Below are 22,268 nucleotides of genomic sequence, written 5' to 3'. Positions count from 1 at the left end.
TTTCTTGAATGCTAACTGTGATTTATGTGCAGTGACAACCAGGCATCTCTGAATATCAATTTCCCAGTTTCCGCTTTTTAAAAATTGTTTTTTCTTTTCAATTTGGAAACTTGACAACACTTCTTTAATCCATCTGCCATGTTATTGTCCCCCACTTAACCAGTCTGTATTCCTTTTCAGCCTCTCTCTGTATTTCTCACAGCTTACTTTCTACCTAATCAACAATTTGAATGCATTTGACTTGGTCCCTGCCTCCTAAGTCAATGTTATATAGGTCAATATTTACGAGACCCAACTTATTCTTGTACATTGTATATTGTATAGGTAAAAACATGCAAAGTAGATCATTTTAGTCTGTTCTGTTTTAGTAAGGTCATGGTTGATCTGTTTGTTTTAAATTTCACTCCCCTTAATAGATTCTTCTTCTTGACAGATTCTCCCATGAATCTATTCACCTCTATCTTAAAAAGTATTTAAAAAAACACTTCCGCTGCTTCCTAAGGCAGAGTTCCAAAGTCTTTCAACCTGTGAAGTAAAAATACTTCTCCTCATCTCTGTCCTGAAAGGGTGACTCCTAAACTTGAAACAGTGCCTGTCATTCTGGATTATCTACAAGAGGAAGCATCCTTTTCACATCCACCTTGTCAAGATGTTTCTGGATTTTACGCACATCAATCAAGTCCCCCTTCAATCTTTGAAACTCCACAAACTCATTCAACATGTCCAACCTATCCTAATATGACAACACACTAATTTCAGTTATCAGTCTCTCAAACTTCCTCTGCTTCTATTACATTCACATCCTTAAAAAGGGAGACCAAGACTGTAAACTGTATTTGGATGGGATCTCATGAAAGCATAACTTCAACACTTCTATGGTTAATTCCTCCATTCATAAGGGACAACATTCCTCTGGCTTCCTTGATTATGTGCTGTACCTGCATCAGAATATCTAGATCCCTGTGTACCTTCTGAATTCTTCATTTAAGTAATTCTGTACTTTTTTAAAAAAAAACATTTTTATCAAAATGAGAACTTCACATTTTGCCATGTTATACTGCCCAATTTTGGAATGGCACAGTGATTTGCACTGCTGCCTCTCAAAGCCAGGGACTCTGGTTCACCCTCTGGTGACTGCATGAAGTTTGCACATTCTGTGTCTGCATGGGTTTCCTCCAGGTGCTCCAGTTTCCTCCCATAGTCCAGAGATGTGCTGGTTTGGTGGATTGGCCATGCTAAAATGCCCATAGAATCCAGAGGTATGCAGGGTAGGTGGATTAGCCATGGAAAGTGCAGGGTTACAGGGATAGGGTGAGAGTTGGTCTGGGTAGTGTGCTGTTCTGAGGGTCTACTTATGTTGGTGTCATCTGTAAGCTTGACTACCATGTCTTTAACCTTGACATCTAACTTATTGATTAGTGTAAACTGTAAAATGTTGAGGCTCTAGCACTGGCCCTTGCAGTAGTTCTCATTAAATCATGTAAATCAGGCACTCATTTATGCATACTGCTCGCTACCAGCCAGCTTTCTGCCATCTATCCATGCTACTATATTGCTCCCAACACACACACTTTTATTTTGCACAGAAACATCTGACGTGACAGCTTATCAGATGCCTTCTGGAAATCCAACTATGGCTCCCCTTTTATCTACAGTGCATGTTGCCTCCTCAAAGAACTCTAATAAATTAGTTTAGACATAATTGCCTTTTGAAAATGTGCTGACTCTTTTTAGTTAGTTTTTTTGCAAGTGCAGAACTAAGATTTCTATCATCCATTCTAACTCTTTCCCTACAACTGACTAGCCCATTGTTTCCTGTTTTCTTCCTCCTTTCTTGAATGGAGGAGTTATAATTGCTACTTTCAAATCTGATGGGACCTTTCATGATTTTAGGGAAGTTTGGAAAATTAACACCAACACATCCTAATGATTGACCTATTTTTAAGCCCTTGGGATGAAGTCCATCTGGGTCTGGAGACTATCAGCTTGCAGTTCCATCAGTTCTTTTGTAACACTTCCTGTGTGATTGTAATTTCATTAAGAATCTCTCACCCTTCCACTTCCTGGCTTGCAGCTATTGCTGGATTATTTTTGTATTCTTGATACTGAAGACCAAAACAAAATTGATAAGGATTTGATGGATGAAATTATCTACTATTAACTCCCCATTCCCATTAGTAAGTCACTTTTCTCCAATTTATTTGTTCTAATGGCAAATATACCCTTTGCTTCCTGAATTGCTTGCTTTACCTGCTTATTAACTGTGTGATTTTGTTTCTTTATTCATTGACAGGATGAGTGCTTTGCTGGCCAAGCCATCATATATTGCCCATCCCTAATTGTCCAGTGGGCAGTTAAGAGTTAAACACACTGTTGTGGGTCTGGAATCACATGTAGGCCATACCATTTAAGGAGCAGATTCCTTTCCTGAAGGACATTAGTGAACAAGATGGGTTTTTCCAACAATCAACAATGGATTCATGGTCGTCATTAGACTCTTAATTCCAGGTTTTACTGTGTTCAGATTCCACCATCTGACATGGCTGGATTTGAAAACTGATCTCTAGATTAACAATCTAGCGACTAATGGGCCACTATTCCCCTGTACAGTGACACCCCTGGCTCTCTCTGAATACCAATAATTTCCCAATCTCCCCTTTTTTTTTCAAAAATTCTATTTTCCCTCCCAAAAGATCTAACACTCCCTTACTCCCTTTCTTTACTCTTCTCCTTTTTGAATACCTGTGGAAGTTCTTCCTATCTGCTTTTTCACATTCCTAAATAGCGTCCTTTCATGTCCTTGATTTTTTTGCTTTCACTAAGCTTTTAATAACATTTTGTAACAAATCATTTGACTTGCTACTCATATTTACACAGTTATATGCTTTGCTGTCAAGTTTGATGCCTTCCCTTGAGAATATGTTTTGGGTATGAGTAGGTAGGGAAAGAGTTAAGTTTTGAGTTTTGTGAAACCAGAGTTTCAACTGAGCATGACTCTGATCAGATCAGATAAGAGCTTGCAGTTAACAGTGGGTGCTGGAGGCAAGGGTAATAGGTTAATAAGGCGGAAAATGATTCATTATGTAGAGCCATTAACAATATTAGAAGCATCCAGTATGTAAAGTCAGTTAACAAGGTGAAAAATCTTCATTATGTGAAGTCAGTTATTCATTGTGTAACAGCAGATAGCTTAATCTTTGTTTTTGTCACTTGCTGATTGTAATGGTCACCCAGTCAATATATATGTTGCCTTATCTGGTTGCTCCTCCCTGTAAAATGATGATATAATTCATTATGGAATTGCTGTTCAAGAGAGAAGACTGAGAACTCCTGTCTCTGTGCAAATGGGCGATTGTTTTCTCTCCCTCCTGGGTCCAGAATAAAGATGAAGGAGGTAAACTATACTGTGTCTGAGTGTTTTGCTCCAACAGAGGCGGGGGATACGGAATGACACCTAACTACTTTAATTAAACATGGATGTGGTGGATCCTCTATTCGCAAATCTCTTTATAGTAGGAATGTTCTGAAATATCCACTTAAATGTTTTCCTTTGTGTCTCTATATTGACCTATCCCCTAGCTTCAAATGCTAATTCATTTCAGTTAGATCAGGTTTTGTGCCCACATTGTCCTTATTTGGGTGTAAACTTCAAGTCTTAGTCCTAGTCTTTTCCCTTTTGAACTGCATGTAATATGGAACCACCACTACTTGGGAAAATGTCACCTCTGAAGCCATGAATTAATCCAATACCAAGTATTATGTCAGCTACTGTCTGGTCAGTTTCAAATATTTTGCTTTTAGAATACCTTTGTTTCTATGAACTCTTCCTTGAGACTACTACTGCCAATTAAATTTTACTAATTTTTTTGTAGATTAAAGTCACCCATGAATATTGCCATCCCTTTACCACAAATTGCCCAATATTTCTCCTTGTATAAAAAAACCCAGAAGAACTGCAGATGCTGGAAAGTCATTCTGAAGAAAAGTTAATTCTGATTTCTCTGCACAGATGCTGCCATACCTGCTGAGTTTTTTTTTCAGTAACTTCTGCCTCATGTTCTCCTTGTATACTTTGTTCCATGTTGTGGGAGAAGGGTGGTTTGTTGACAACACTCACCAGTTACTTTGTTTCCCTCTACTATTGCTTTATCTTCATTCAAGCAGATTCTATGCTGTGTTCTCCTGAACTGAGGAGACCTTTAATTATGACACAATTACTGTCCGTGATTAACAGCCCTACTCCATGTTTACTGAGCTTCCTACTTTTTTTTTCGTGGATGTCACAGACCCACAAATACTGAAGACCCTATACTTGTCATACTGAAGCTGTCTCTCTAGTTGCCATCATAGCTTCTTATTTACTTCGGTGCTTATGATCAATACATTTACTTGATCAATGCTATATGCATGAAGAGTTTTGAGTCTTAACTGTACCTTTTTCTGTTGTTTTTGCAACAGTCAGGATTGTCAGTGAATGTTTCGGCTTTTTTCTCCCCTCTCCCTTTCTAGCATTCTCTGATCCTCGTTTCCTTTATTATTTCCTCTCTAGCCTTATCCCTGCTTTTTGATATGCCATATCTTTCCAACATTTGATCCCCTATCGTTTAATTTCAAAACCCTCTACTGAGATGGCCTTTTTATTCATCCTTTCTTTTTGGTATGCTAACTAATCCTTAAACTGTGCTAATTTCTGAAGAGTTTCAGTAGAAGAGCGATACCTTCCTCCAATTTAAGCTTCAACTTTGAGATCCAGTCTATCCTTTTCCATCACTATATTTTAAAGCAAATAGAATTATGGTAGCTGGTCCCAAAGTGCTCCCCCACTGACATCCCAGTTACCTGCCCTGCCTTATTTCCCAAGAGTAGGTCAAGTTTTGCACTTTTCCTAGTAGGTACATCCACATACTGACTCAACTTTCTTGTACACACTTAACAAATTCCTCCCCATCTAAACTCTTAACACTACATCAGTCCCAATCTATATTTAGAAAGTTAAAATCCTCTACCATAACCCCCCTATTATTCTTACAGATAACTGTGATCTCCTTACAAATTTGTTTCTCAGTCTCCCACTGACTATTAGGGCCTCTATAATACAATCCCACTGAGTTTGTGAGAAGATCTTTAGCTCGGGTGGTCGTTGTTGTGGTTCTGTTCGCCGAGCTGGGAATTTGTGTTGCAGACGTTTCGTCCCCTGTCTAGGTAACATCCTCAGTGCTTGGGAGCCTCCTGTGAAGCGCTTCTGTGATGTTTCCTCCAGCATTTATAGTGGTTTATCTCTGCAGCTTCCAGTTGTCAGTTCCAGCTGTCTGCTGCAGTGGCCAGTATATTGGGTCCAGGTCGATGTGTTTGTTGATAGAGTCTGTGGATGAGTGCCATGCCTCTAGAAATTCCCTGGCTGTTCTCTGTTTGGCTTGTCCTATAATAGCAGTGTTGTCCCAGTCGAACTCATGTTGCTTGTGACCTGCTTGTGTGGCTACTAAGGATAGCTGGTCGTGTCGTTTTGTGGCTAGTTGGTGTTCATGGATACGAATCGTTAGCTGTCTTCCTGTTTGTCCTATGTAGTGTTTTGTGTAGTCCTTGCATGGGACTTTGTACACTCTGGTTTTGCTCATGCTGGGTATCGGGTCCTTCGTCCTGGTGAGTTGTTGTCTGAGAGTGGCTGTTGATTTGTGTGCTGTTATGAGTCGTAGTGGTAGTAATAGTCTGGCTGTCAGTTCAGAAATGTTCTTGCTGTATGGTAGTGTGGCTAGTCCTTTGGGTTGTGGCATGTCCTCATTCCGTTGTCTTTCACTTAGGCATCTGTTGATGAAATTGCGGGGGTATCCGTTTTTGGCGAATATCTTCTATAGGTGTTCTTCCTCTTTGCAGTGCTGGTGTGCTGCAGTGTGTTGTGGCCCTTTTTTGAACAGTGTTTTGATGCAACTTCTTTTGTGTGTGTTGGGGTGGTTGCTTTCGTAGTTCAGGACTTAGTCTGTGTGGGTGGCTTTCCTGTATACCTTTGTACAATCCCGATAAGGTGATCATCCCTTTCTTATTTCTCAGTTCCACCCAAATAACTTCCCTGGATGTTTTCCCAAAACTATCCACTCTAAGTACAGCAGTAATGTTATCCCTTATCAAAAATGCCACTCTCCCTCCTCTCTTGCCTCCCTTTCTGTCTTTCCTATAGCATTTGTGTTCTGGAGCATTAAGCTGCCAGTCCTGTCCATCCCTGAATCACGTTTCTGTAATTGCTATGATATCCCTGTCTCATGTTCCTAACCATGCCCCGAGTTCATCTGCCTTCCCTATTAGGCCTCTTGCATTGAAATAAATGTAGTTTAATTTTAGTCCTACCTTGTTCCCTGTGTGCCCTGACTGTTTGGCTCACTACTTTTCTCAACTGTACCAGTCTCTGATTTCTTTCCTCACTATCTCACTATCTCTCATTTTTCGCTGTTGGCCACCAGAATGTCTCTGTGCCTTGGACTACAGAGTCCCCTAATGCAGTAGATCTCTTGGAACTTGACGTACCCCTCATTGCGTTGGAGCCAGTCTCGATACCAGAAACTCTAATGTGTCTGCCATTTTCTTACTTTATTATTTCTTTCTCTTTTGGACTCACCTTACTGAAAATTCTTTTTTATACACCTGTAAAAGCTTCTGCATTTTTCTTTTGTTAATTTACATTCATTCTGATGTTTAATCTCTCCGCCTCTGTGTTCTCTACTCAATTGGAAATTTTATGAAATTGGCTCTTGGCTCCCATTCTGGTTTATTTCTAATGTATATCATAAGATATTTGCTGTATAATCTTTCATCTCCCCATCTTTGTTTCATATGTTTTCCCACACTCTTGTCCTTTCTGACTCTCAACTATATTTCGCCATGCATTCTTCAGATTGCTAGAGCAATGGTAAAAGCTTTGCTTGGCCTCTTTTCTATCCAGTGAACACTGTTCGATGTGTTGTACAGCTTCTAGAACAAAGATCAGCTTTGCAAAATGGTTTTCAAATACTGTTTAAAATGCAGATGCTAGAAATACTCACTTCCATACAACTATCAGAAAATTTATGAAGCCTAAAATTAATGTTCTGTATTAATGTTTTGTGCAAATGTTTATGTAAATTTAACTTTGATTTTATAAACTAAACTAAAATTTCGTGGATGGCTTAGGTGAAGGAGTGTTGAGAGGGAGGGAAAAACAACCTTGTCTGAATCAGTTCTCTTGGTTACCTTCTTGTTAATGTTTATACAGTACTGCAAAGAGTCTTTCTGAACAAGAAGTAAGTTTGTGTGTAGTTCAGTTTTAGAGTCTATGAATTTGCCATCTAAACTTCCTGTGCATTTCAAGTTTTTGCCAATGTTGTTAGCCAAGATGACAATAAATTGGAGTACACGCTAATTTATGTGGGGGTACAGGGATGCTACAATAAGCCTCAGCAGGGCCAATGCAATTGTTCCAGATCTTCCTGATGAAGAAAGCAAGGTTGTTCTATGTGTGAGAGATGCTTCCTCAAACCAGAACACTGATTGTATATAAAGACTGGTCCTATTAGAGATTAGTACTTGTTGTTAATCAAAGGAAAAGATAAATTGCTTCTGAAATCTTATCTACCACTGATCAGCCTGCAGTGATTAGGAATGTTGTTGCACAATTCCTTGAATACGTACGCTATATGCACCTCTTGCTCCCACTTCACAAGATTGGAAGATTGTGACAATTCTTTTCTGTCTCCACCATCCAAGCTAGGTATCTCATCTGTTCTAAACATAACCTGCTATATCAGTGCATCCATCAATTTCCACCCCATTTGTTACCTCTACCACTTCTGCTACTAATATTTTGTCAGCATTTTCTTTTCGTGATGACTGATGCAAAGTATTCGTTGAACATTCTCACCGTGTACTGCATCTTCAAGCGTATATTGCCTGTTCTTTCGGGAGTCTTGTGGCACAGTGATAATGCCCCATCCTCTGAGCCTGGAGGCCTGGGACAAGTCACATCAGTTTCTGCGGTTTGTAAGAATAACAACAGATTGATTCGAAGATATCTATATTGTGTGGTTTGTTTGGCTGTGCTTTTCCAGCACCACACTTATTGACTGACCTCCAGCATCTGCAGTCCTTTCTCCTAATAGGATGCACCTTGTCTCTCTCAAAAAATTTTCTTGAGGTGTGAGCATTTCTAGCAAGTTCAACATTTCTCCTACATAATTGTCCTTGAGTCAAGTGGCCTCTAAGGTCATTCCAAAGGTCAGTTAAGTCATTCTTGTTGTGGACCTGGAGTCTCTCCGGTCAAACTGAGTAAGGATGTCTGATTGCTTCCCCTTAGCAGGATTAGTGAACTAAATGGATTTTTATAACCATCTGGCTTTTTTACGATCATTATTAGTGACTAGCATTTTTTAAAAATTTAATTTGGTTCTCCCCCAGCTATGATAAGCTGATTATAATTGAAGAAAGCCAGTAAGAAGTGTAAAATGCAGATTGTTTTTGATTTAATCTATTTGAATTTTTTGAAAAAATGTATTTAATGTTAGTTGCGTGAAGCACTGTGAAAAAAGGCTGGTTGTCTGATTTGAGACTCCTAGAATATGAGCAGCATCATCACTTAGGCTAAAAATAAATTGGCTTAAGAATAGAAAAGAGCAAGTTGTGGTAAATGAAATATGCAAGCACTACTGGAGAAACTCCGTACCTCTGACAGCATCTTTGGAGAGAAAACACTTTTGAAGTTTCAAGAAGGGCTACAAGGAAGGGTCACTGGACTCGAAACATTAACTTTGTTTTCTCTCCAAAAATGCTGCCAGACCTGCTGAGTTCCTCCAGCGATTTTATTTTTGTGTGTTTCAGATTTCCAGCATCTGCATTTCTTTGTTATATTTACTTTATGGTAAATGATTACTTTTTCACAGTAGACAATGAAAGACAATGGTGTTTCTCTGAGGATCAGTGCTGGGATTATTTTATTTTTTGTGTATGTATTCCAGTACCTTTTAATTTATTAGGCTAAATTTCAAAATTTGCTGATCATGTCAAACGTGGAGCTGTGGTTTTAAACGTGAGGATGATACCAATCAATTGCCACAGGACATAAGCTAAAGTTTGGCAAATGGCAGCTGGAATTTATACAGAAAAGTGTGAGGTGATAAATTTTGGCAGAAGGAGAGGTGGTGTGAACTTGATTGCACAGTTCAAAAGTGTTCTGGGAGATCTGGGAGCTCATGTGCAAGGAGCCTTGAAATCCCAGGGCATACCAAGAGTGGATAAGAAAACATTGTGTTGGGCTTCATAATTTGAGGCATTTTATACAAAAGCTGGGAGGTTATGCTAACTGTTTTTATTAACCTCTGTTTAGGTGACAACTAAGTTATTGCATCCTGCCTGGTTACCATATTTTAGGAAGGATGTGAAGGTTCTTTTTAGAGGGTGAAACAGAGGTTTGTTAATGGTTTCAGCCAGTGGTGAGGAACTAAGTTACAATAGAGAATGATTGATTGTTCTGCTTAGAACGGAGGATGTGGAGGTAATATTTGACAGGTATGCAAGGTTATGATGGGTTTAGTTTTAAGTGTTTAATGCAGTTCTACTTGCATCATCTGCTTGGGGGCTAGAGGGACACAGACTTAACCTTTTAGGTAAGAGTTGTATGAGGAATGTGTGGAAAACTATTTTTTTGTGTGACATTTCATTTATAACCTGTAGCTTGTCCTAGAGGATGGTAAAAGCAGAGATCATCAATATTCCAAGAGGAAGTAAGTTGAGCAGGAGAGGAAAATAAAACTTACAGAAATGAACAGGGTAATGGAACTGAATGAATTGTTGCATAGCGAACTAGCATTGACTTGATGGGTTGATCAGCCTCTTTCAATGAGACTCAGTGGTAAATACCAAGACTGGCAGTCCTTTTTAAGATAATTCTTTATGGGAAACATTTTATATCATTTGATGCTTTTACACTTGTGTTTACTTTGAACTTTTTAAAAATTCTTATGATTGAATTTTTCTTTCCCTTCCTTCCAGAAATAACAATTCTTATCATAAAGTACGAAATGCTGGAATCACTTAGACAGCACCAATGGAAATCTGACATTGTTTTCAGCATTTTCTATTGTTTTGGATTTTGAGTATTCCTAGTATTTAGAAAAGCAAATTTAAATACTACCATGTTGATTCTGAACAGTCGACGTTAAATGCATTTAATGGAATAGCAATTAACGGTTATACTTAGAAAACAATCTCTCATAAGCAATATTGATATGTGATAGAATCTTATGAACGTGTCATGGAATCAGAAATAGAAAAGAAACATTTGGTAAACTAGAGGGATATCTGGGAAGTTTTCAGCGGATTCCACTGCAGCATACAAATTACATTTTGAAAGTGTTCTCTGTTTTCGGTTAAATACTGTTGCCAATTTGTGTATAGCAAGGAGTCTCAATGTCCATGAGAATGTATTGGGTGTTGGTTGAGAGAAAGTATTGACGAGGACAGGAGAAAAATTCTCCTGCTTTTAACTTTGGGATCTTTCATCTCTATTTGAGTCTCTGAATGGGCTGACAGAGCCTCATTTTAATGTTGTGTGAAAAACAGCGCATTTGACAATGCAGCACTGTCACCATGAGGTGTCAGCCTAGATCATGTGTTCACACTTAAGTGAACCCCCTAGACCAATAACATTCTGACTTGTGCTCCCACTGAAGTCAATGCTGACATTAAAATAAAATGTGGCTTCTTTCTAAAACTTTTTTTTAAAGTTCCTATTTTCTTGCTGAAAGACATGGAATCTGTTCCTGGCCTCTTAATTATAGCAATATCCTGTATCAAGCAACAAAAAAGTTCATTTTTTGGTTTTCTGTTTTGGAAGCATTGTTTGGCAGTTCTGAGCCTGACAAACTCCACAAGTAACCAAATGAGGAACAATGAGTGTGACTTGCACCTGATGTTTGTAGTGTGACTATGAAATTTTAAGCTTAAAATGTCAGTACTTTGGTGTCCAAATAGAAATCTTCACGCACAGTTGTCTGCAACAAAAAATGTTAATTCACTCTTGCACGAAATCCAAGACATTGTGTGTAATGCACATATTCCAGGTGTAGCTCTTTGGTGTGTCACCTTAATGATTGCTGTTAATGTCTGGCCTTAGACTGTGTTAACAAGTTATGAAACATAAGAAATAGGAGCGGGAATCTACCACTTAGGTTGATGGCTGATCATCTACCTCTTAGTTAAGTGTGGTAGGTAATACATTAAGCCTTAACTTGATGTCCGCATTTAACTCAATTTCTAGTATGAGTCGAGCGATATTTATTAGAACCTTATCAAACTTTTTGTTCGTATTAATGTTGAGCTACTTGTCATGCATTATTGCTTTCTCAGCTTAAAATCAGCTCACACTGCACTTATTTGAAATTGAATCTGTAATCATGCTGTTCTCTATTGTGTATATTCTTCCCCTTGTTAAAGCAAAAGGATTTAGCGAGTTTTGAGAAGATTTGTAGCTCAGGTTGAGGTTTTGGATATAGACTTGTTTGCTGAGCTGTAAGGTTCATTTCCAGACGTTTCATTACCCTACGAGGGTAATGGAGCGTCTGGAAATGAACCTTGCAGCTAAGCGAGCAAACCTACATCCAAAAAATAAGATTCTGAATTTAGGATCTTGTTCCCTAGTTGTAGAGTCTCTGTCTGAGCCAGGAGATCTGGGTTCCAGTCACACCTGCTCTAGAGATGTATAATAGTATTTCTCAGGGGAATTGGTTGTGGGGAGTGGGGGGGGGGAGACGGTGGGGAGGAATCTCAATTTCATCATGGCCATAACCTTGATCAGGCCATTGTATCATACTTCCTATCTATTCTGGAACTATTAAGAGTAACAGGGTCCTGAAGTGTTGGCCTTGTACTCGGTCTAAAATTCCGGCACCTGTTCCACCACCTGGTGTGACTTGATCATCTTCTGTGTGGTTATTCACAAGCCCTTAATTAATATGAACAAAAGGTTAACTAGGATTCTGGTAAACATGCCTAGACTCAACACCTGATAGGAACTGAATTCAATGCTGACATCAAGACAAAGTTTAAACATATTTACCTACTACACTTAACTAAGAGGTAGATGATCAGCCATAATCTTAAGGAGCGGAGCAAGATCTTTAATAGCAGTCTATCTCCTAAATTATGTATCTTCTGTTTCTTGTCCCTGTAGAAATATTGATTTGGCACTTGTTTTCAAATTCCTTGCTATATTACTTATCATCCTCAAACCTGTTTCCACATGCATCTTTAAAGAAACTCTCAGCTAGATCAATTTGTTCCTTGTTAATCTTTCCTTTTATTGAACATAGAACTTGCTTGTTGTAGTAACTCACTTTGCCTACGAGTGGAAAAGAAAGTAATTTAGTGAACCTTTATGACACGTCAAACCTGATTCAGTTTTTGTTTGCAGAGACACTAATTGTCAAAGCAAAGATCCAAGTCAAAAGGTGTCCAACTTTATTTTTAGTGAGCTGCTCACTTGTTTAGCAGTTAGAGGAATGGTTAAATGTTCAGGATAACCAACCTACTTAAGATTTATTCTGCTCACGGCTTTAAATTTGGTGGTAACATTTTAGGTGAGCATTGTAACATTTAGACTGTTCCAAACAATTATATAAGCGGAGTTTTAATTGTAATAGAAGCATCTGATATTTAATCTGTTACTTTATTACCAGCTTGCCAACCGAGCACGGACAGAGAAGGAAGAGAAATTAAGCCAAGCATATGCAATTAGTGCTGGAGTTTCTCCAGAAGGACAGCAGCTTTTTCAGACTATCCATAAGACGTAAGTGTTTTGTTTTTTTTTGTTTTCCATTTCCACCGCCCCCCCAAACTTCTAAATCCCTTCTTTCTTCAGGCAAGTTTTCAAGGCTGCATGGCACCTTTTAAAATGGGGATTGCAGTGGTTTTATAAGATGGCTCTTCATTCAATTTAAAACCGTGCAGTCTTCAGAATCTTTTGGTTCCAGCAGTTTTTTCTGAAGATAACTATGGATACAAAACTGATCCTGTGATAACTGTGGGTACCATTGATTCCTTAGATCAGTTAATGTGAAAGTATAGCTTGTTCGATTGCTCAATAACTGCCATAATATAAAAGTGAGGGTAATTTTATTCAATCATTTGCGATTCTGAGGTCTCAATTGCAATTATAATTGTGATCAATGGGGTCTTCATAAGTAAGTGTTAACTGCAATTCTAAGATTTGTATGAATGAATTCCACATTTTAAAAGGAATATCTAGCCATCTTGCTGGGTTGATCACTTCTTTTCCTGTCCTGGCACTTGGGCCCAACCTAACCCCATCTCCCTTCTGAAGGTGTTGTATCTTTATGGATGCCATTTTCACAATTTCCCTTTCAGCATCTTACCCAAGTGACTTCCATGTGAGAGACTTGACACTAATCTCTATCAAGCTGAGCTTGAAGCTAATTCTGACGCCACCCTCTGGATCTGTGTGTGTGTCAGGCAAGATTTGCTGGACAGCAACTGTGACTGATATTCCACCCTTTACTGTACCCTCCATCTTGTGACACTAATGCCTGTTGCTCCTGTGAAGTGGAATTTATTCCTGGTGTACGCAGCTGAGTTACTTGCTGGATAAGCTATTGTTTGGAGTGCAAAGCTTTCTAATTGTGACACAAACCTTCTGAGAAGTTTGTGGTGATTGGTGTAATTAGAATTGTCATCGTTTTTCTGTTTTTCAAACACAATGCTAAAGTATGTCATTCCACTATACACTCAGTTGTTTCCACCTGGTCATAGTTAATGAAGAAGCAGGGTTAATCCTGCTTCTTGATCGTTATAAAATTGATCACTATTGCAACAAAACATCTTTTTACCCTCAAGATAATTAACAGATATTCCTCTTTGGTGACTGAATTTTAAAAAAAGCCTTGAACTATTTAACCTATTTACCATATTTTTAAAAAAGTAGTCTTCGCATACTCAACATTTCAGTTCAAAGATTAAAGTGGAGAAATGTCTTGATGATTGACATTTAACTAATTTTCTCTCCTTCAACATTAAACCAGTGTAAATATTTTAGATCTATCACTGACAAAATAGTTTGAAGTGATTTTTGCATTGATTTTCTTTGCGTTGCTACCCCAGAATATTGACCAGTCAACTGATCAGCATTTGTTGAGAGAGTAGTACTTTTGTCCTGACTCTTGCAACAATATGCATGTTATTTCAAATATGCAACTACACTTCCTGCTGGAAATAAAGATCATATGGCACTGAACATTGATCTGGAAATTCATTGAGCCCGTCTGTTAAGTTAGCTAGTGTAGTAGGTATGGGTGGGAGTACTACAGTAGCTATGTTTTAACTATTTCTATTTAAAAACTGGGTAGTCCTCCAACTTTCCTACATTGACAATTGTGTTTTCTTTGATATTGCATAATGCTGTATGAAACCAATACACATGGTTTCTCTGTGATAAACAAAAGTTTCATTTATAATTTTTAAATTATTTAAAGAATTGGGAATCTGTAATTGATGCCTCTTCATCCACCAAACTTGTAACTTTTCTTTTAAGCATCAAGGACTGTAAATGGCAAGAGAAGAGCATAATCGTCATGGAAGATGTTGTAATTGTACCACCTTACCAGGTTGAGAATTGTAGAGGCAAAGAGGGAAGCGCATTAAGTCACGTACGCAAAATAGTAAGTATAACATGTACTTTTGTTAAGTCCATTTTGAGAGTTTACTGTCTTGCTCTCAGGATTTCTCCACTAAATTACACACTTTAATAGACAGGAGAGATTGCTTATTTTCAAGGCAAGTGTCCCATTTCTGTGGTGTCTCTAAAGCTGTCTTCCCATGAGCTGTTTAAGCTCAGACCCTGCAGTATGGGTTTAGAACCCATGTTGTTGGTATCATGCTATCACAAACCAGGCATCCAGCCAACTGAGCTTACTGATTTTTCTTGTTATTGCTTTGTCACTAGAGTAGCTGAACTGTGCAGGAATGCCTTTTAACTTTACAGTTCTCTCTCTTTCAAAAAGATGGTTGAAGAAACCTTCTAACTGAGATATTTTATGTATTTCACTTTTTCCACTGATTGCTTTTGCACGATTGTGTAGATTTTCAGTTCTTTTTTATGGTTTTCAAGTTGATTTTTATTATGTGGTTTCCATGCCCCAGCAACCTATGAATCAGTTTTCAAGATACTGATTATAAGTTGCTGACTCCTGAGAGTTATATCAATCCAGGAATAGGTTGCACTTGCTGATTGCTATTTAATTTTATGATTTTTAAAAAAATATAAAAATGGTATTTCTGTACTTTTACCTCCAGGATAGTACATTTAAATTGTCTTTGACCCTCAATATCATAATCTGCTCTATGCATGACTGACATTAGGGGCCATTTGGACAAAGAAAAGTGGACACATATTTCAAAAAAACAAAAGCTGGTGGAGGAATAGGTAGACACCTTTTAAGAGTTATTTCTTCAAATTGTGTACCTGGTATGTGTTAAATTTTTGGGAAGGCTGATAATTTATAATATAATCTTAATTTACTTGTCTGAAAATATTTGATTTGTGGAGATGCCATTTTATTTTTGTAGGTGTTTTTTGTAGTGTCCTCACTCGATGCCATGACACTCAGCTGTTGGTGATGCATTTTACATCTAACCTGAGGAGGCTTTAGGCTGAAATGACCATACCACTGACACAAATGTGGATTTCTCATAACTGTTAGAGTCATAGAGATGTACAGCATGGAAACAGACCCTTCGGTCCAACTTGTCCATGCCGACCAGATATCTTGGTATATTTTGGAAAACAGGAAGACTAAGCCCTTAATTGTTCAGTACTTCACCTTTACAGTAGATCTTTGTTTGTGTGTCATGAGGGCATTCACTGAGCCCCTGCTATGTCTTCAATCAGCATACATGCATGGTTCAGTCTACTTGGAGAAAATGCTGTAATCTCAAAAGATCCTACAGAACTTATTTTCCCCTCAGTTTTGTTCTTTTCATGCATGAATGAATGCTTAATTATGGATTTGAATTTCATTGGTTTGTTTAAAAACATGCAATTTGAAGATATGTTAAACATTTTAAATTTGAATTCATCTTGTGCAAATTCTGTATTTTTTTTCACATTTATTCTATACTTGAGTATTGTTGAGCGATGCTGTCAAACCATTGTTTTGCGCTTGTCGGTCTTTCAGCAGTACACATTCTGTACTGCCATGTGACTATTGTGCACTTGTAAATATTTGAAGTATATTGCATGTGGTGAACGCTTAATAGAATGGTTAAATGACTGCGGAAGAGGAAGTTTGACCCTTTTAAATTTGACCAACTCTAAGAGTACCTCCACTAGTCCACACCACTGTCCTTTCCCTTTGGCCATGTAATTTTTTTCCCCCTTCAAACAATTATCCAGTTTCATTTAAAAGTCATGGTTGAATCTGACTGCACCTTATTCTGAGACAGCATATTCCAAATCCGAAGCAGAAGCTGTGATTTTTTTTTTTCCCAAACCATTTCTCTTAAATGCTTATCTTCTGCTGTCGACCATTGTGCCAATAGGATTACATTTTCCTTATACCATAGGAAAATTTTGAAAACCCCTCAAGTCTCACCTGAAATTTTTCTTTTCCAAGAACCATCATTCCAGCTTGTGATCTCTCCAAGTAACTGAGGTCCCTCATCCTTGGAGCCATTCTTGTAATAATTTTTTTTTGCATCTCCTTCACTTACTTCCTCTTGTTTATTGCACAGAATTGGATGAAACACTGCAGTGGAGGCTGAATCAATCTTTTCTAAAGTTTCATCATAACTTCATTGCTTTTGCACATTCTGCCCCTGTTTATAAAGCCCAGACTTCGATGTTTTATTTATCACTTTTATTGAAGATGGCGAAGCAAGTTACTTATGTACACTGGTTTGTTTGCATCTTTTAGAATTATTTCTTACATGTAGCTTTTCTTCATTTGTCATTCCAAAATGTCACACTTCACACTTCCATGCATTCATTCTTAATGCAATATAGCATCCATTCTATAGCATAGGTAGCCCTGGGATAACACACGTTCTGGCAGCACAATTTGGCTAAAACGTCACTGAAGAATTAGGGAACGATATTTTCAAGAGCGCTTACCTATGTAATAGTGCGATTCCAGCGGGGATCTGTTCATGTGCTTCATTCTGTACATGCGCCAGTGACCGTGCCGTTCTGTGCATGTGTTGTCTTGGTGCCAGCCGCCTTGTCGTTCTGCACATGCACTGATGTCTATCTGTCCCAAAGTCTTCACGCTGTTCTGCGCATGCGATGTGTCAACGCCGGTCTTCTGCTGTGCTGAGTGTGTGCCAATGTCAGTTGCCGACAGAGCAGCTTTTTGTGAGATACTATACAGAGAACAGCTTTGTTGCACCTTAAACGTACTGTATTAAATTTACTTTTGTCATTAATATCGTTTCAACCTTCATTCAGGTTGTGCTCTACTTTGTGTTAGGCTTTTGGGTGACCTTTTGAGTGATACTTTTTGCGGGTCTGCCCCAACCCCACTTTTCCCTTAGCTCCTATTATTTCTATTAAGCGATTTTCTAAATTAAGCGGTGTTTCACTGCAACGCAACTATGATGTAATTGGCGTTTTATGTAGTCTCCACAAATGTTTCCTTATTTTTGATGTTTTACTTGAATTTATTTAGTTTAAAAGTTTAATATGTTTTATTTTTTTTTATTCATTCACAGGCTGAGGGTGTCTCCAGTTAGGCCACCACTAATTGCCCTTCCCTGATTGCCCAGAAGGCAGTTTAGAATCATTGCTGTCATATGTAGGCTGGACCAGGATAGCAGTTTCCTTCCCTAAAGGACATTAAAGAACCAGCCCTTCCATCAATTGAGTCTATTTCCATGCTGTACATCTCCATGACTCTGACAACGGTTTCATCATTGTTAGACTGTTAATTCCAGATTTTATTTTACTAATGAGTTAAAATGTCACCATCTGTTGTGGTGACATTCAAACTCAGGTCCACAGAGACCTGGGTCTCTGGATTAAAAGTCTAGCTATATCACCACTAGACCATCCAACTTCAAGATGTAAATTTTAATTTTTATGCAATATGTACATGCCAACCAATAGATACGTTATAGTATTTTGGATATTAACTAACAAAGTAGGTACTGTTCGTTTGGACAGAAGGAGCTTGGAATGCTTTAGTTTTTGACTCTTAAACTGTCTTCTACAAGTAAATAGTGATTTCCATAGTTTTACAACGATCGGCAAACAAAATATTTAAAGGTCAAAAACTTAATAAATAAGGACAGGAGTGAACAATTTGGCAGTTTGAGCCTGCTCCGTAAATTGTAGTCAAATTTTAACACTTAAGGTTGTCATGACTAAAAACATTGTGAATTATGGGTAATACATTCCAAACTTTGGATATTTTGTCTGGTGATTTAATCACTAATCACTAATTACGTATGCACATTTAATTTGTTCTAATTGGTTTACATCTCCTGTTTTATGTAGAAATGTAATCTTATAAACTTCCTAACTGTACTGATCATTAAAATCTTAACATTCTATGTCCACCCTCCTCTTGATTTGTTTGGCCGTGTGCTCCCTTCTGTGCTCAGGAGGTTATCAGAATTATTTTTCTGACACAAGTGACTCTTAAGACATTGTATTCCTTGTTTGGAATTATCTCACTAAATTTTTTTTTATAAACCTTTCTCTTTTATGCGTTTCTGTTGATTTGGTGCTGTCCATTCAGCACCCTGTCCGTTAAATAATATGTTTGCTGTGTAACAGTTGAACACTGATTAAGAGCATATTACTTGGAAAATACTCAATTGGTTCATTAATCCATACCCCTCAAGTTCTAACCAGTTTCACTTTTTTTTTGCAACCAGAAGTTGGTAAAATTATTTTAATCAGTGATAGGTCTAAATTGAAGTGAACATAACATTCCTATCCACAAGGCATTCAGTTCCTGACTTTTAAAAAATCGCATTTTAACAATTAATAGCACACATTACTAGTTATTTTCTATCATTTCAATTATATCGAAAGAAGAAACAAGTTTCATATTGAAATTCCTGTTTGCCTGATAGCAGCCATTAACTACTTAGGAGAAGCAATTAAAAGCTTTATCAGGCAATGTCAGGTGGCTTCTTGCGTAAGATCAATGTACATTGAAATGAAATCAGAGTTTGAAGTTTTTGGTGACGTGAGCACTTTTTAAAAAAAAAATTTTAACAGTTAAAAATAGAAGTAGCAAGTGACTAGTTTTGTATTTGTCTTGTGACATTTATTGATAAGGTTGCTTGTCTCTGTACAAATGGTGGCCACTATCAAAGAACTGCGTGCTTAGTTTTCCACTAGACATCAGTGCTAATTGTTAGCCTGAAAACTACAATTAATATTTTGCATAATAGAGTTGACAGTTAAAATAAATCAGCACCTATATCAACAGAAGTAATTATGTAACTGTGCGTCAGTTCTTTGCTTCAGTAATAATGAGTGTAGGGCTAAATAAGCTGACAGTTCCTATTTGGAATGCTAATATTCTATAGGTTTTTAAGCTGTGTAGTTCTGATTTTCATTTCCTAAACTCTAATTGAAGCTGATTAGTATTTTGTAGATTACCTTATCAATGAAATAACTTCAGCTTCAATTTGAACTCAAACCAGAACTACTCAACACTGGTAATAACCAACCCAACATTGTTGGTATTCCAAGTATGAACTATTATAAGGTGATCGTCTCTCTGTCTCTTCTTTATGGCTCAAACTTCAGAAACTGCATAGATGCCATCACAAAGCCCTGGAAGAGTGCCATGAATTCTGATTTTGAGATGAATTCCTGACGACAGCTGGCAGGGTAGGCATATTCAAACATAGAAAAGTACAGCACAGAACAGGCCCTTTGGCCCACGATGTTGTGCTGAGATTTATTACTAATTTAAACTATAATAACTTATGCACCCCTCTACTTGCTGCTATCCATGTGCATGTCCAGCAGTCGTTTAAATGTCCCCAGTGACTTTGCTTCCACCACCACAGCTGGCAAAGCATTCCATCCATTCACAACTCTCTGCGTAAAGAACCTACCTCTGATGTTTCCTTTATATCTTCTTCCTAATATCTTTAAACTATGACTTCTCGTACCAGTCAATCCTGCCCTGGGGAAAAAGTCTCTTGTCTATTGACTCTATCTATTCCTCTCTTTATTTTGTACACCTCAATCAGGTCTCCTCTCTCCCTCCTCCTCTCCCGAGAGAAAAGTCCGAGCTTATTCAACCTTCCTTCATAAGGCAAGCTCTCCAGTCCAGGCAGCATCTTGGTAAACCTTCTTTGCACCCTCTCCAAAGCCTCTGTATCTTTCCTATAGTAGGGCAACCAGAACTGGGCATGATATTAATGCTAGTATTCCTGAAGGAGCCATTTGCACTGCCATTGAGGCCATTGTCATTTAAGATAAACTCCGTTGAGCTGGCCACATGATTAGGAGTTTTGTGTTCTGACTGCCAAAAGAAATCTGCTTCATCCAGCTGAAGGAAAGCACTCACTTGAGAGACAAAGGAAGGGCATCAAAGACTCTCTGTAGGCTTACCTCAAGAAATGCAACATAAATGTCAATGTCTGGGCGACTACCCTCTGAAGAAACCAACTTGGAGGAAGAGACACAATTCTTTGAGAACACTTGTCAACAAGAGAAGGTATGGAAAAGGAGCTTGAGAAAGGATACTAGCAATCTCTAATCCAAGGACCAATCCCACCACCTGGAAATACCTGCCAAGTATATGGTTGGGATTGGCAATGTAAGGATCCAGTTTCCTAGCTGGGCACGTGTACTCGTTAACAAGGGTTCAGTGATGAGTTCATAGATGTCTTCCAAACCTGGTATTGTTGTCTTAATTCAGATATTCACGTTGTTTAACACTTGGTATATGTAGAAGAGACCTCAGCTGAATTCAAACAGTGCACGATTGTGTGCATAATATACTACCCAAACAAATTGGTAACCTGAGAACTCAGACCAAAGTGGCGATAATATCTGATTACAAAGCTGAAAACTATTGTCTTCCTTTGTTTTACTAATAAATCTTTGTCAGTACTTTTGTACTTTGATTTCAGTTGTGCCAGATAAATCAAATATAGTTTGTGTGAAGGTAATTTGCAAATCATAGCTATTGTCTGGTGGTTTGATTATATTCCTAGCATCGAAAAGCTAACTTCCAGTTCCTAAACAGTCCATTATTTCATCCACACCAGAAATAATAGATTTTTAAGTAAACATTTTCCACTTTTCTCCAACTGGAAAAATGATGTTGGTAAGGGTGATGAGGCAATGGAAACACCAGTTAAAATTAAGGAATAACAATAGAAGCAAGATGTTGGATCTGCCCACAAGCTTCCTGAGTGTGATGGTGTGGGAGAATGAATAAATATGGAGATTAGAGAAACAGGCAGGAATGATGTGTTTATAGTGGGTTTTTTTAAGTTAAGAGAAACAGAGCAGTTCAAGTAGTAAAGGCAATTCGCTGGTATATTGCTGTTTCTGAGCAATGTGTTTTGGAACTGACGACTTAGTGCTAAATTTATGGTGACTAGTTAATTAGTTCACCATCTAACAATAGGGAACCATTTTACAAATAGAAATCACCAAATAATTGGATTTGAACAGGAGAAAGAAGAGTGAAAAACCAAGGCTTTAAGTTGAGACCAAAACCAACTTCAAAGGGACAAGAAATTGATTACAGCAAATATGGCTTAATTTTCAAGTAGACTTCGAATTAAATTGGTTTTGTATTGTACGAAGAACTATGTGAAAAAAGATAAAACGTCTGCTTAAATCAAGAACTATGCTCAGAGACTGTATCAGTCTAAAAAGAAAACTTGATAAATGCAGGGAAAATTAGACATCCAAAGCATGAAGAACTATATTTTAAAATAAAGGATATAGAGAGAACATGGAGAAAAATAATTGAAAAGAATATCAAAGCTGACAAGGCAAGTTCTTAAAATATCTTAAAATATTAACCCGAATACGGCACCTGTGGATGAATTTGGCAGATGAAAATGAAATCAAATATCAAGATTACAAAATGCCAGAAATATAAAGAAATCTAAAAGTCAAAACTTGAAACTTGATGCATTTAATGTAAGCTTTTGAAAGATATTATAGAGGTACAACGGGACTTGAGACAAACCTTACGAAGTAATCTTTCTGCCCCCTTTTTTTAGTGTTATCAGAGAGGGATATGTTGTGTAAAAAA

The 22,268-nt window shown here is 37.8% G+C and overlaps 1 protein-coding gene across 2 annotated transcripts in view; it reads left to right on the top strand.

The window, feature by feature from the left end:
• lsm12b (LSM12 homolog b) overlaps positions 1 to 22,268 on the top strand; it is a 49,269-nt gene that overhangs the window by 17,974 nt on the left and 9,027 nt on the right. Inside the window, exons 3-5 of one of the 2 annotated variants that reach the window (XM_072561636.1) lie at positions 12,693 to 12,802; positions 14,561 to 14,687; positions 17,734 to 18,539. In XM_072561636.1, the coding sequence (XP_072417737.1) occupies positions 12,693 to 12,802; positions 14,561 to 14,687; positions 17,734 to 17,754 (258 nt within the window). In that variant the 3' untranslated portion in view covers positions 17,755 to 18,539. Of the gene's footprint in view, positions 1 to 12,692; positions 12,803 to 14,560; positions 14,688 to 17,733; positions 18,540 to 22,268 lie in introns of those variants that run through there. The other variant, XM_072561635.1, reaches the window with a different exon arrangement.

This window comes from Chiloscyllium punctatum, chromosome 42 (assembly GCF_047496795.1).
Source record: "Chiloscyllium punctatum isolate Juve2018m chromosome 42, sChiPun1.3, whole genome shotgun sequence".
NCBI classification, from domain to species: Eukaryota; Metazoa; Chordata; class Chondrichthyes; order Orectolobiformes; family Hemiscylliidae; genus Chiloscyllium; species Chiloscyllium punctatum.
This window is presented reverse-complemented; position numbering and strand designations above follow the sequence as displayed.